Below are 14,228 nucleotides of genomic sequence, written 5' to 3' on the forward strand. Positions count from 1 at the left end.
TTTAGCGTATGTGGGTGGATGGTGGGGGGGGACATACCGTGGTGCGCATGTAAGGACTACTTTGTGGAGTCGGTTTTCTCCACTTTTACACGAGTTACAGATACAGAACTTAGACCATCAAATTAGCACAGAAAATGCCCTTACCTACCCAGCCATCTCACTGGTGTTCTGGGCATGTTCCTTAACTACTTCCTAGATGTTTTAGTTACGGTTTCTGTTGCTGTGGTAAGACATTATGACAAAAAGCAGCTCCGAGAGAAAAAGGTTTATGTGGCTCACATGTGCCTGGTTGCAGTGTGCTGATGAAAATCAAGGCAGGAACTCAACGAAGGAATTGTAGAAGAAACTGGTGATATGCTCCTTACTGGCTTGCTCCTTATGGCTTGTTCAGTCTGCTTTCATATGCCACCCAGGAGGTGCCCAGCGGTAGCACATTCACCAGTGATCTGGGCCCTCTCTCATCAATCAAGAAAATGCCCTACTGACTTGCCTACAGGCCAGTCTTATAGATACATTTTCTCAATTAAAATCCCCTCTTCACATAAATGTCTAGGTTTGTGTCCAGTTGACAAAAAAGAAAAAAAAAATCAACACACTTGAAATCGTCTTTCTTCATATGTAAAAACTAAATCACTTTTGAGTGCTCAGCATGTGTCAGATACAGTTCTTAAGTACTACATAAGAGTAAACTCCTTTTCATTCACACTTAAAAACTGAGCAAGTAACCTCAGAGTGAAGAATTTGTCTTAAGTCACATAGTAAGTGAAAAATGAAGGTTTTTATTTAGGCCAGGTAGCTCTAGGATTTAAGGTCTTGATTGCTAACTATTGCTTGTAAATGAGATGGGCAATTCTGTTCTTATATAGCATCATAAGGGTTTAAATGTGGCAAGCTCTGGAGCTGGAGAGATGGCTTGGAGGTCTAGAGCAATGGCTGGTCTTCCAGAGGTCCTGAATTCAACTCCCAGCACCCATCCAAATGGCAGCTCACAGCTATCTATAATAGGGGTTGATGCTCTCTTCTGGTGTGCAGACGTAGATACATATTCATAAAATGCATAAATAAATCTTTAAAAATGAATTTGGCAGTCTTTGAAGTGTTTATCCTGGCCCTTTCAGGCAATAAGTCTTTTTATTGTTTACTCAACAGGCAATCCCTCTCTACTCTTGTGTCTTCTAGTTCTGATCAGAGAAACAATAAACAGTTTCACAGATCCAATTGAATGCTCATAAATCCTTTGGTGCAGCATCTATGTAATACAGAGAGACATTTTTCTCATACATCCTGAGTGTTAGAAATCTTACCTTCTGTGTGTTTTCTTAGAGTCTAACATACTCCTCAAATCAAAAAAGTTGTCCAATAAGGTTAAATAAATAAGCTAATAGAAAGGGATAGAAAGTTTGGGGTTTGTGTGTGTGTTTGTTTCTCTGTGTAGTCCTGGCTATCCTGGAACTATAAAGAAATGGAGGAAGGATACTATAGTGTTTCTTAACTGGGACAGATTTTGTGGAGAAAACTTTACAGTTCAAATAGTGGTGAAAAAAATAAAAGTCAGAAAGCACATAATGGGGCATTGGCTTTAAAAATAAGAGTTATGGTTGGGATGGAGACCTTGAAGGATGTGGGAATAAAAACGGCCTCAGAAGCTTAAAGAGAATATTTAAATAAGCCAGAGGGTGTGAAGTGAAGAGAATCAGAGGAAAAGTACTAGGTGGGATATTAAAGGGCTGGGGCGAGGTGTTGTCATAGCAGGGAGTATCTGAGTTTGTGGGTGGTAGGATGGGTAGTGTCTTATAGCTTAGTCAGATGAGTCTAATCGTCACAACATTCCCGCAGCTTGCTCTTGCTCTCTTGAACATCTGCTGGGCCTTTAAAAGGGGGTCTCAGCCATGAGCATGCGTTCTTGTCTTCATTTTGTTCTTGACTCCTCTCTCTAGTCCTCCTCTGCCCTGTCTTTTCTTTCATTCATTCTGGAGTCACATTTCAACCCATTGCAAACAGCAGCCCAGGTCAAACTTCTTCCCCATTTCTCCCTTAAGAAATGAGTGGCTACCACTGAAACTAATGAACTTTGTTGTGGTTTGAATGAGAATGGCCCCACAAGCTTATGTATTCTAATTTTTGGGCTCCAGCTGGTTGAACTGTTTGGGAAGAATTAGGAGCTCTGTGCTTTTTGGAGGAGGAGTGTCAGTAGGGGTGGGCCGGTTAGTTCTCCTTCTGCTTGTGGATGGAGATGTAAGCTCTCGGCTACTGCTCCAACGCTATGCCTGCTTGCCTGCTTGCCTGATGCCGTGCTCCTTGTCCTGATAGTCATGAACTGTAAGTCCTTGATAAAGTCTTTCTTCTATAAATTGCCGTTTGTTTGTTTGTTTGTTTGTTTTTTCAAGACAGGGTTTCTCTGTATAGCCCTGGCTGTCCTGGAACTCACTCTGTAGACCAGGCTGGCCTCGTTTATAGTGTCATATCACAGTGATAGAAAAGTAACTAAGATACTCCTGGATAAAATTAATTAATGGATAACATGAGGTTACAGTTCTCATAAAAGCAAGAAATTAAAAGCAAAACAGGACCAACCTCATATCTTTTTTTCACATCTCAGTATATCTGATGATTATAGAAATAGACTAATGTCATATACTACAGATCTTATTTTTGTTTTAAAAGGCATCCTGTATCATTAGACAATTCAATTATTTTTTTATCCTACATCATAGTCTTCTCTTCAAAACTTTGAAATTATAAACCATTTAGAATTATTCTTAACAAATGCTAACAATCACCTTATTAAATAAATTATTATGAAGTCCTATGTTACCTTCCCTGATTAGTAAATTATTACTTCTAAGTAATGATTCCTATAGAATTAGGAAAGTATTCAGTGGGTTCCAGAAACCTGGATCACTGAAAGGTTAAGTGACGGCTCCAAACCCTGAGTTGCCATAGCTCCAGTGAAGTCTGCATGTAGAAACACACACTATCTCATAGGCTGAGCATCTCAGTGAATCAGGGTTCTGAGAATGGATTGCACTTATGGACAGAAAAAGATCTACAGGGACAGCTTCGTTGGTTGCCGATTAACATTTGTCTTATTTGAAGATAGTTTGATACCACAGCAACCCTGTGGTTAAATAAAGCTTTACTGAGACTCAGCTATTTGTTTCAAAAGTATTTTGTTAAAATAGGCTTTCAGTTTAGTTTTTTACATGAAGATAGTATTTGGCTACAGGGAAACTCAAGGCCAAAGGAAAGCAACCTCAGGCCAAATTCAACTTATGTAAAGATTTGTGTGCAACATTCTATATCCTTTTCTGATACCAACTTGTTACTGGATTAAACACTACTTAATATACTATCTCACTAAATATTTTTTCTAAAAATTAGCTGTATATTTGAGAGCTGAGGGTATACATTAGATTGCCCAAGGTGATATTTAAAGGGAACAAAAAGGAAATGTGGAGGAGCACTGACATTTAGGGGAAGTAGAAGAACATGAGCCAGCAAAAGAGGCCATGGAGTAGCCAGAAGGCCAGGAGAATGTCAGTAGAACATGGTATCCCAGACCAGTTTCTGGGAGGACAGAGTGCGTACAAGTGTTGGTTGTCAAATATTCCTGTATGAATATACCTTATATATTACTTCATATACCTTATATGAAAAGGACCTATGAAAAGTTTGAGCTGATAAACTGAGAAAAGAAGTGACTAGTGACACTCCCATCTGAGCATGTGTCAGTGACAGGCCTTCCAGATCTCTTCCCTGTGGAGGGTGATCAGCAGTTAAGAGAGCGCTGCTCCATAAGCTTTGAGAAGTGTGGGCTGGGACTCCATAGCCTTTGCATTCTCAGCATATGATCTTATAGTTCTAGAGAGAATATAACACTCTCAGTAGCTGTGGAGACTTAGCCTTGTTAAATACCTCAAAAACTCTTACAGGTTTTGATGGCCACCTGGTTTTATTCTTGCAATGAAGAAAGGTTCTGAACAAAAGCTCTCCAAAGCAAAAGTGCCACTGTCATCTCATTTTCCTGGACCATCATCTCTTAGGTCCAGCATGCGATCTAGGTCACTTTCACCTTTAATTGGATCTGAGATTCCGCCTTTACATCCTGGCGGTCAGTGGCCTGCACAGGCCGAGCTTACAGATGAAAACAGCATGCCTTTGGAGTCCCAGCAACATAAAGGTACTGCAAAAAAAAAAAAAAAGGTCTGGTCTCACATGTAAGTTGAGATGGGAAATGCTAAGCTTAAGTGTGGAATCCAGCTATCACACCCCTCCTGAACCAACTTGTATAAGGATGGAGAGGGGACTAATGCTTTTGGATGAAGGTAAAGGATCTATGAAGGGGTTGGGGTGGAGAGTTTCAGGAGATGAAGTTGGATTTCTTGTAGAGAATTCATTTAAGCTCTTACTAGAAGTTTTCCACCCTTCTTAGTTGGGGTTGGACATCTCTCCTCACCTGAGAGTGAAGTGCTCTCAAGGTAAAAGTTTGATCTAAGCATGCTAGCCATGTGTGGGCTCTTCAAGCTGCTTATCTGTGAGGGTATTGCCTTCTACTTACAGAACATGCACAGGGTTCCACCAGCATTTTTAAAGTTTTTTTTTTCCTTAAAAAAGCTTGCTGCCATTCTAGTTTGCTTTCAGAAATACTTTATTCTTTGCTAGGTTGTGAGATCTCATCAGCTTCTCCTGACCTCAGTACCTGGCGGTTTTATGTGAAAACACTCTCAGCATGGAGTTTAGACTCTGCTATGCAGTTTCACTGCCTATTGGTCCCTGGTTGGTTCTGAACTGATCCTTATTCCAGCTGTTGGTTTTGTCTAGAGACTATTTTGTCTTTATAAAATGCAATGACAGCACTTTATGCAAAGGCTGTAAAGGAATGTCTTGTTGTCTACCAAGTTGATACCCATGTCCATAAAATGTTATGATACTTTCTATTTCATAAAGCAACAAGTAATAAAAAAGAGCTTTGAAACAAACCTCAGTGATGCATATGGATGAAAGTGCAGGGCTGGTGAAATAGCTCAAGGGTTAAGAGCACTGACTGTTCTTCTGAAGGTCCTAAATTCAAATCCCAGCAACCACATGGTGGCTCACAACCATCTGTAACGAGATCTGATGCCCTCTTTTGGAGTGTCTGAAGACAGCTACAGTGTACTTACATATAATAAATAAATAAATCTTTTTTAAAAAAGAAAGTGCAAGCAGAAGTTTGATCTCCAGGACCTGTGGTAGAAGGCAAAAACTGACTCCCAAAACTTATGTTCTGATCTCCATACTGTGTTACAAGTGCACTTGCACACGCACACACGTGTGCACACATACATGCACCCCCCCAAATAAAACAAAATACCAATTTTAAATGTATCTGCTTGAATTGAAATTTTGGAATTTGTATCACTTTAGTTGCAGGATATTGAGCAAATGATTTAAAATATTTATTTATTTTAATGTGTATGGGTGCTTTGCCTGCATATATATCTAATGTAGTACTTGTGTGCCTGGTGTTCTTGGAGATCAGAAGAGGGTCTTCATAACACTGGAGTGACAGATGTTTGTGAGCTGCCATGTGGGTACTAGGATCAAACCCATGTCCTTTGCAAGAGCAGCAGTGTTCTTAACCATTAAGCCATCTCTCATGATCAAATAATTTTTCATAAATATGAACATTAGTACTTTTTCTTCAAAGGTTTATACAAATTACATATTTAAATGTAGAACATTTATTACAAAGCCCAAAGTAGTAGACTAAGTGTGTTCATCATGGTATAAAGTGGTATAAAAAGACATATTAAGCTATGGTGATAACAGCTAGCCAGATAACATCTGTACACTTGCATGAATTAAAATTGACTTATGTATAGTGTAAAAATGATTTATATTTGGCGATATTCATTCTTTCCTACTGATAATGAACTGTTTCTTGATTTCAGGAGCTGATTCATATGTAGGAGTCCGGTATATTACAGAGACCCTCATCAAAAAACTAGCTAAACAGGACAATTTGACCTTGGTGAAGTCTCTGAATCTTTCACTTTCTAAAGATGGTGGCAAGAAATTTAGGGTAGGTTTCAAGCAATTTCTAAACATGGACAGTGATTTCTTATGTCTTAAACCTATCAGAATTTTTTTTTTTTAGGATTTTTTTCCTTTAACATGCATATGAATACAGGTATTTTTGGAGGCCAGAGGTGTTGGATCCCTTGGAGCTAGGGCTATGGATGTTTGCAGACTATCCAACTTGAGCACTAGGAATTGAACTTAGGTCTTCTGCAACAATCATGGAGGCTCTTAACTGCTGAGCCATTCTTCAGCACCCAGTTAGCAAGTATCACTTTTGGAAACATCAACTTTTTATTTCATATTATCATCATGGTGGACAGAAGCAAGCAGGCAGGTGTGTGGAGAGATAGCTTAGAGCTTTACATCCTGATCCACAGGCAGCAGGCAGAGGGAGAACAAGACACATACATGGGCTTTTGAAGCCTTAAAGCACATCCCACTGGTGACATACCTCCTTCAAAATGCCACACCTCCTGCTTCTTACCTGACAGCTCATCAACTGGGAACTAAGCTTGCAAGTATAAGTTGATGGGGGCCAATCTCATTCAAAGCAGACTTTTTTTTTTCATATTAGTTTTGGTAAAAACCAAATTCTCAGGTATTTTATTTAGTATAATTTCAAGCATTTTTTTAAAAAGAAATTCTCTTTGCTCTATATACAGACAGAAAGGAATAAGAGAATCTAAGTATCGACACATTAGCCTCTTCATGGTGGTTTACTGGACAGTGTGATTCTTCCTGTTTTAGTGAGACCTCAATAAGAATGTTTTATGTTTTGTTTGAAGGTGTTATAGAATACATTCAGGTTTCAGTTGTACAGTTATAGAGGAAGAGGAAATCTGGAGTAGTTTTAAAGTTGTAGAGATGATGCACTGTGGCTGTTAAGTATACCAGGCATGTCAGTCTAAGGAGGCAGATACAGGGGGAAAGAAGACCAGCTAGTAATCTCTGGGAATCTAGAGTTTGGCTTGAAAAGCGTCTAGGATTAAGCGTAGGGAGAATCAGAGAGAATGGGTTGGGGAGGGGAAACTGATGTGAAAGTTGGAAGGATCTGTTGTGCTAGAAAATCTCCAAGAGCGAGCCGGGTGGTGGTGGTGCACGCCTTTAATCCCAGAACTTGGGAGGCAGAGGCAGGCGGATTTCTGAGTTCGAGGCCAGCCTGGTCTACAGAGTGAATTCCAGGACAGCCAAGGCTATACAGAGAAATCCTGTCTTGAAAAAAAAAGAAAAAGAAAAAGAAAATCTCCAAGAGCATGAGGGTGCAAGTGGAAACCTCAGACAGAAAAGGATAACAGTAGCTCAGAACAGCCAGAGATGACAACAGTAGTCACAGGATTTGGCTGCGTAAACGTCTTCCCTTCTGTTTTTCAAACCTACCAAGCCTATTCTTTCAAGGACTCTTATAGAGTAGGGTTTTTTTTTTTTAAAGGTTTATTTACTTTATTTTATATGTGTGTGTGTTTTGCCAGCACGTATGTCTGTGTGTGCCTTGTGTATTGCCTTGTGCCTGCAGAGGCTGGAAGAGGGCTCTAGATCCTCTGGAACTAGAGTTACAGATGGTTGTAAGCAACCATGTAGGTGCTGGGCATCAAACTGTAATCCTTTTCTAGGGCAGCAAGTGTTGAACCATCTCTCCACATGCCTTGTTTGTGGTTTTTGTTTTTGTTTTGTTAAATGTCAGCCTGGTGTTCTCTGTTCCTGGGTGTACGCACAACTGATTCAACTGACATCATGTTATTAAGGTCTCTGCTGGATCTATGTCCTCTGTGAGACCTTATCTTACTGACCAGTTGAGGATGGTATAGACAGACACCCTCTCCTCTTCAGTCAACAGATGTTTATTTGGCATCTAGTCTGTGTCAGCAGTAGAGCTTAGCAGTGTACACAGAAGGCAAAATCTGCCCTTGTGGAGCCTTGTGTATATACTGTCACAAGATAGTCCCATATTGTCTTTGAGTTTTTACTGTCTAAAATCTTGTTTGATGTTTATATATCCCAATAAAGTCAAGAAACCCTGTCTTATTTGCCGCTGTATTTCATATACATATACATTTCATTCATATATATATATAAATATATATATACACATGCATATATATAAATGTGTGTGTGTGTGTGTGTGTGTGTACATATATATATCAGCTCCCCTGGCACCTAATCCATGTTGGATAAATATTTGCTGAATGGATGATTATGGAGAGGCAATGATGTGCTAAAAGAATTCTTGTCTTACTGGTACAATAGCAGTAAATAGTGAAGGCAAGAAAAGCAGAGGTGGACAATTCTTGTGAGTGTACTCATGACAAATGAGGGAGGTAAAAGGAAGGCACAGTAGAAATGCTGTTCCAGTGCAGTGCAACTTACTGAGTACAGAAGAAATGGTGAATATGAACTGAGCAGCAGGCAAATGACCTTGGTCACTGCCATAGCCTTCCTGCATGGTACCACACTTATACATATTAGCCATGCAGTGCCCATCTACTGTAAAGTGACTGCCTTTAAACTGAGAGGAGGGGACAGGAGGCCCTTAGATAGTGTAGTAGTTAGTTTATAAAGAGTAAAGCGTGGTCTTCATGTGGTTCCCCCAACAATTGGGTTAGAGGCTGTTCCTAACTCTGCTGCCTGCCTGTGGATCTTGTTCCCCTAACTGGGCCACCTCGTCTGGCCTCAGTGGGAGAGGATAGCCTAGGCCTGCAATGACTTGATGTGCCAGGGTGGGGTGATCCCCAAGGGTCCTCCCTCTTATCAGAGAAGTAGGCGGGGGGGTTGGGGAGAGGTTATGTGAGGGGGGGATGGAAAGAGGGCTGCAATTGGGATATAAATAAATAAATTAATGGAGGGGAAAAAGAGTGAAGCTCCTCTATAGGAAAGTGGAAGGGAAGAGGGAGGGGGTAGAGAGGTTGAGGTCAAGAGAATGATGGTGAATAGTGTGAGTTTCTTACTCTAGGAGTTGCTGGGGTCAGGGAGAATGTCAGCAGAGCCTTACTACTCATGGTCAAGGAAAGCTGTAGCAGGGATCGTCCAGGAAAGCTGTTAGGGTTTGCCCATCAAAACAGCCTCTAAAAGCATCAAGAAGTCTGTTATATAAAGTATTTACCATTTATTTCCAATTAGTACATCGAAAATTTGGAAAAGTGTGTTAAACTTGAAGTACTAAATCTCAGCTATAATCTAATAGTGAAGATAGAGAAAGTGGACAAGCTGTTACGATTACGTGAACTCAACTTATCATATAACAAAATCAGGTGAGTAACTGCTCCTTTGGGTAGCATTGCCAGGTCTTCTTTGTCAGAGATAGACTAACAGTATCTGTGTTATTGAGAGAGTCCTTTGAAATAGCAGGAGGTTTGACACTTGTTTATTAGATTCTGGAACATTACATCTGCCTTTATGCTTCAGTATCACATAAGTATAGAGTAGTTATTTACTTAGCATTGTGAAAGCAGATATATTCTTGTGGTACCAACTTAATTTTATTTTTAGCAGTGATTTTGTCTAGTTGTTATCTGTGATTCCTTATCTTACTATGTAAGTAATACTTATGTGAAGAAAATGCTATTTTGATCCTGAAGATATTCCAAATATCCAAATTTGATCCTGTATATTTATCCTTATATTCTTTGCTATTGTTACTAGAAATAAGGAATGTACATCTCATTTCCAATTCAAATACACATACAAATATACAACTACTGGGGGAAATCAATGTAGTAAAATCTAATGATGACTATAATGTGGGAAATGAAGCAAGAATCAAATCTTGAAAACCTTTATGCACCGTTTCCCCAACTCAGACTTCTGACAAATGAAGAGGCAACAGCCATGGGCCTGAGTAAGTTCTGACTAAGACAGAAATGAAATGTTAAAAAACAGCCCTGGCAAATTGAGGTCATAATATGAAAACATTCAAAAGAGTTGATCTAATGAAAGTAATTTCTCAGTAAAAACGGAACTAGAGAAGCTCAGGACATCTGTTCCGTATGGTGTATTATGTACTGTAACATGGGCAGGGTCACCAGGCATACTCATAGAGCATAGAGTGTGGGGAAATTTGACTTTGGCCAGTGGTTGTCATTCAGGAAAAGAGTTAATGAGTTACAGTTGTGAGAAGTAGCCTCGTCTGCTGAGGCTCTTCACTATAAACTACAGTGAAAGGGCTTGATTATTTTACTCACTAAGTTTGATTTTCTTCTCTGGTTTCCAGTAAAATAGAAGGACTAGAAAACATGTGTAACCTGCAAAAGCTAAACCTAGCAGGCAATGAGATCGAGCACATTCCAGCGTGGTTTGCAAAGAAATTGAAATCTTTGCGAGTCCTCAATCTGAAAGACAATAAGATATCATCGGTAAGTTATTAAAAATAGCATGATTTATTTTTCCTAACATTTAAATGATTTGGATTATAAAGGTTTTGTCCACGTATATACTTTACATTATATTTTGCACAATCCTCTCATGTCTTTTCCTGCCCTTTCCTCTTGTAGTTAGTCCCCTTTATCCTCCTAAAAACTTCTTTATTCAGATTTTTTTGTTTGTTGGGAAAATATTTAAAGAGTGAGATTTCTTTTGGCATCCTTGTTTCATTGGCCACATGCCATATTCAGATATAACCTAGGATCCTTCAGTGTATTAAACACAGACTGCCCTCATGTTCTTAGGTTCAGTGGTAACCTGGAATTGATCTCTCAGTTCACTGCACTGCCTTACTTGTCTGGTGCCTAGTGCCATTCTTCATAGGTAATAAAGATACAATGGATATCTATTTGAAGTTATTCTGAGATAGTAAATTTGATTCCCATTTTTCAGATGAAGTCTTAATTTCATTCATGTTTTGTTAGAAAATGACTCTTGAACACCTAATACATTGGCTGTTACAAATGGAACAATCATGATATAACTTAATGATAATTGCCATAGATTAGAAAGGGGAAGTCTATAGGCCTAGACTGCCCTAATGTGACCTTGGAGAGTCTTTTGATTTCTATGAACTGTCTAAAATAGGGAAAATATTTTCTAAGAGGCTCTGCTGAGCCAAGAGGAATAAAACTATTTATACTTGTGGTAAGGCTTCTCTCTGTAAGCCAAGCACACCTCAGACTTGTAGTTCTCTTGTCTTTGTCCTCACCTGCTGGTGAACAGGCATGCTCTGCCACATTCAGCAAGAATCCTTCCTTCTTATTCCATTGTTAAAAAGACCTGGGGAGGACACTCTTCATTTTACTACCATGGCTCAGAGCCTCAGAGTGTAAGCTTTATACCATTTTGTGTGTCACTGACAGCTCTTGAAACTCACAGGATGACGGGAAGACATCTGGATCTACAATCAACCCCAAGTATTTCTCAGAGTTCTTGATTTAGGTCATAGCAGGTATCTGCTAAGTAACAGGAAGACTATTCAGTATTGATGATTTGTAATCATATATCATCTTCTTATCTATATGTTTGGCATTGACATCATTAAGGGTAATATATTTATTTGGGGGAACTATGTACTTGTAGCAGCTATTTAAAGTAGTGTCTGCAAACCTGCATAAGTTCTTAGAATAAACAAAAAGGTTTTCAAAGAATGTGGGTATCTATACATGTTTTTATGTTTTTTTTTTAACCATCGGTTATAACTTAGTTATCTCAATATTCATAGCAGTTCATTTTCTGCTTACTTGATCAATACAAAATAAAGACATTGTAGTATAAACTGAGATTGAGCCCCCATTTTATTCACTTACAGGCTCTGAGCTAAGGCAAGTCACACCTTTGAACCTTGACAATGCATACTACTGTCTGACACACCAGTGCTTACATGCCCCTTGGTGTCCTTTTCTCACACTGCTAATTAGGGCAGTGAGTTTCATAAGTAGGTTTCTCGACATGCTAAAAGCAACGCTCCTAATTTGTTACTTTCATTGTTCCTTTAATCATTCCTATACTGCTGTGGTACCATTTCAGCTCCAGGATGTAAGCAAGCTGAAACCACTTCAAGATTTGACTTCTCTAATCCTCATTGACAATCCAGTTGTGGCCCTTCCTCATTACCTCCAGTTCATCATTTTCCACCTCCGTTCCCTGGAAAGTTTGGAAGGTCAGCCAGTAACCACTCAGGATAGACAAGAGGCTTTCGAGAGATTCAGCTTAGGTAAGATGATACTTAGAAAACTAGCAAACAGACAGAGAACACTAAACTTGCGTGAGGAAGGTACTTACCTTTGGAAGTTCTGTAGAAGGATAGGGTCTGGTCAAACGGTTCAGAGGGCAAAGGCATTTATTGCCAGACCTGAGGACCTGAGTTCAATTCCCAGGATCCACTTGGTGAAAGGAAAGAGCAAACTCCTACAAGTTGTCCTATTGCATGTATTATCTGGGCCATGTCAGGTATGCATTCCTACTCACAGCCAATAAATAAGGAACAAATAGTTAATTTTAAAAGGTGCATATTACCACACTAACATTAAAAAAAGGAAGATAAATTATAAACCTGATAATGTACATGGAAATGGCACCATAAATTGGTTAATCAAGAAAGTATCTGTTGACCATATACTATGTACCAAAAGTTCCCTGCCTCAAAAGTGATCTCCTGTGTGTGTGTGTATGTGTGTGTGTGTGTGTGTGTGTGTATGTGTGTATGTATGGGCGTAAGGTGTGAGAAGAGGAAGAATGATGAGCAACCAGCCAAAAAAACAGTAAATGGCAAGCTAGCAAGACCAGAGTACAGGAAACAATATCAAATGCCCAGGAAAGATTTCAAGGGAGCAAGTGGTCACCGTGGTAAATGGGCTGACATACGAGTAGGTAAGATCAACACAGACATGGCTTTAGAATTACTTTGGGCCTGGCAGTGGTGGAACACACTTTTAATCCCAGCACTTGGGAGGCTGGTGGAAGGTGGCTCTCTTGAGTTTGAAGCCAACCTGGTCCAGGATGGCCAGGGCTATAACAGAGAAACCCTGCCTCAAAAAAAACAAAAAACAAACAAACAAACAAAAAAAAACAAAAAAAACCCTTTGGATTCATGTTCCTGCTCAGAACAGTTGGAGAGGGATGGGAGCTAATGGTAGATAAGGAATTGGAAAGAGATTATTTGATCAAAGGTTTGATCTTCCAATATTTAATAATTGTAATTCTTAAGTATTAAAGGTAAAAAAATGATCTAAGACTAAACACTCACTGATAGCTTCAAAGAAGTGGGAAGAGACAAAATGCAATTAAACCTCATTATTTTTTAGTAATGGAATAGCATTCCTGAGATCAGAAGGGAGAGACAAGTCATGCCTTTATTCCCTTAGTTCATAAAAATGAGGTCAGGAGGGGTAGGCGAGATGGCTCAGCAGGTAAGAGCACCAACTGCTCTTGGTCCTGAGTTTGGATCCCAGCAACCACATGGTGGCTCACAACCACCGGTAGTGAGATCTGATACCTTCTTCTGGTGTGTCTGAAGACAGCTACAGTATATTACGCAAGCGAGTGGGGCTGGAGCGAGTGGGTTCTGTCCTGAGTTCAATTCCCAGCAGCCACATGATGGCTCATGGCCAACTGTACAGCTACAGTGTACTCATACACATAAAATAAAATAAATAAATCTTTAAAAAAAATGAGGTCCAGAGAGATTAGATTTTGAGAGAGAGAGAAGGGGCAGGAGAAAGGAGAGGGAGAGAGGGAAAGATCTCATTGATCATCTTTTGGTAGGAGGGATACTTTCTTGATCAAAAAATAAAAAGAGAGAATAATATGTATGTGTAAGTATTGTTTTCTTTGCAGTAGGAGAATTAGGGCCCTCCCTTAATGAAACATGGAGCTCTCTGCTGAGAAAGACCTGATGGAAGATGGGCGATTCAAGGAGAAAGCACATGAAGAGACCATTTTAGAGTGTTGAGCAATCAGCCTGTGTTTGATCTGAATTTGAAATTGAATTTAAAGTCGATGTTATCTACTTTTGACCTACAAAAATGGCAGTTTCACACCAGTGAGATGGCTCAGTGAGGAAGGATGCTTTCTGTGCAAGCTTGATCAGTCACATCCCATCCTGGAACCTACAAAAAGATAGAAGAGAGCCAGTTCTACAAAGTTGTCTGTCCTATGACTTCTGTGCATGTGTGTGTGTATACTCACACATGCAAACACATATATACACAGACAAATAATACTTATAGTAAAAATCCCTCCAATTA

General features: G+C 39.5%; 1 protein-coding gene across 5 annotated transcripts in view; it reads left to right on the forward strand.

Annotated features, from left to right (window-relative positions):
• The window catches only part of Cntrl (centriolin), a 75,147-nt gene that overhangs the window by 612 nt on the left and 60,307 nt on the right, over positions 1 to 14,228 (forward strand). For all 5 annotated transcript variants that reach the window (XM_031369979.1, XM_031369973.1, XM_031369976.1 and 2 more), the window contains exons 2-6: positions 3,933 to 4,180; positions 5,934 to 6,064; positions 9,178 to 9,308; positions 10,268 to 10,409; positions 12,010 to 12,196. In XM_031369979.1, coding sequence (XP_031225839.1) covers positions 3,964 to 4,180; positions 5,934 to 6,064; positions 9,178 to 9,308; positions 10,268 to 10,409; positions 12,010 to 12,196 — 808 coding nt within the window. In that variant the 5' untranslated portion in view covers positions 3,933 to 3,963. The remainder of the gene's footprint in view (positions 1 to 3,932; positions 4,181 to 5,933; positions 6,065 to 9,177; positions 9,309 to 10,267; positions 10,410 to 12,009; positions 12,197 to 14,228) is intronic.

The sequence above is a fragment of the Mastomys coucha genome, unplaced genomic scaffold (genome assembly GCF_008632895.1).
Source record: "Mastomys coucha isolate ucsf_1 unplaced genomic scaffold, UCSF_Mcou_1 pScaffold15, whole genome shotgun sequence".
NCBI classification, from domain to species: Eukaryota; Metazoa; Chordata; class Mammalia; order Rodentia; family Muridae; genus Mastomys; species Mastomys coucha.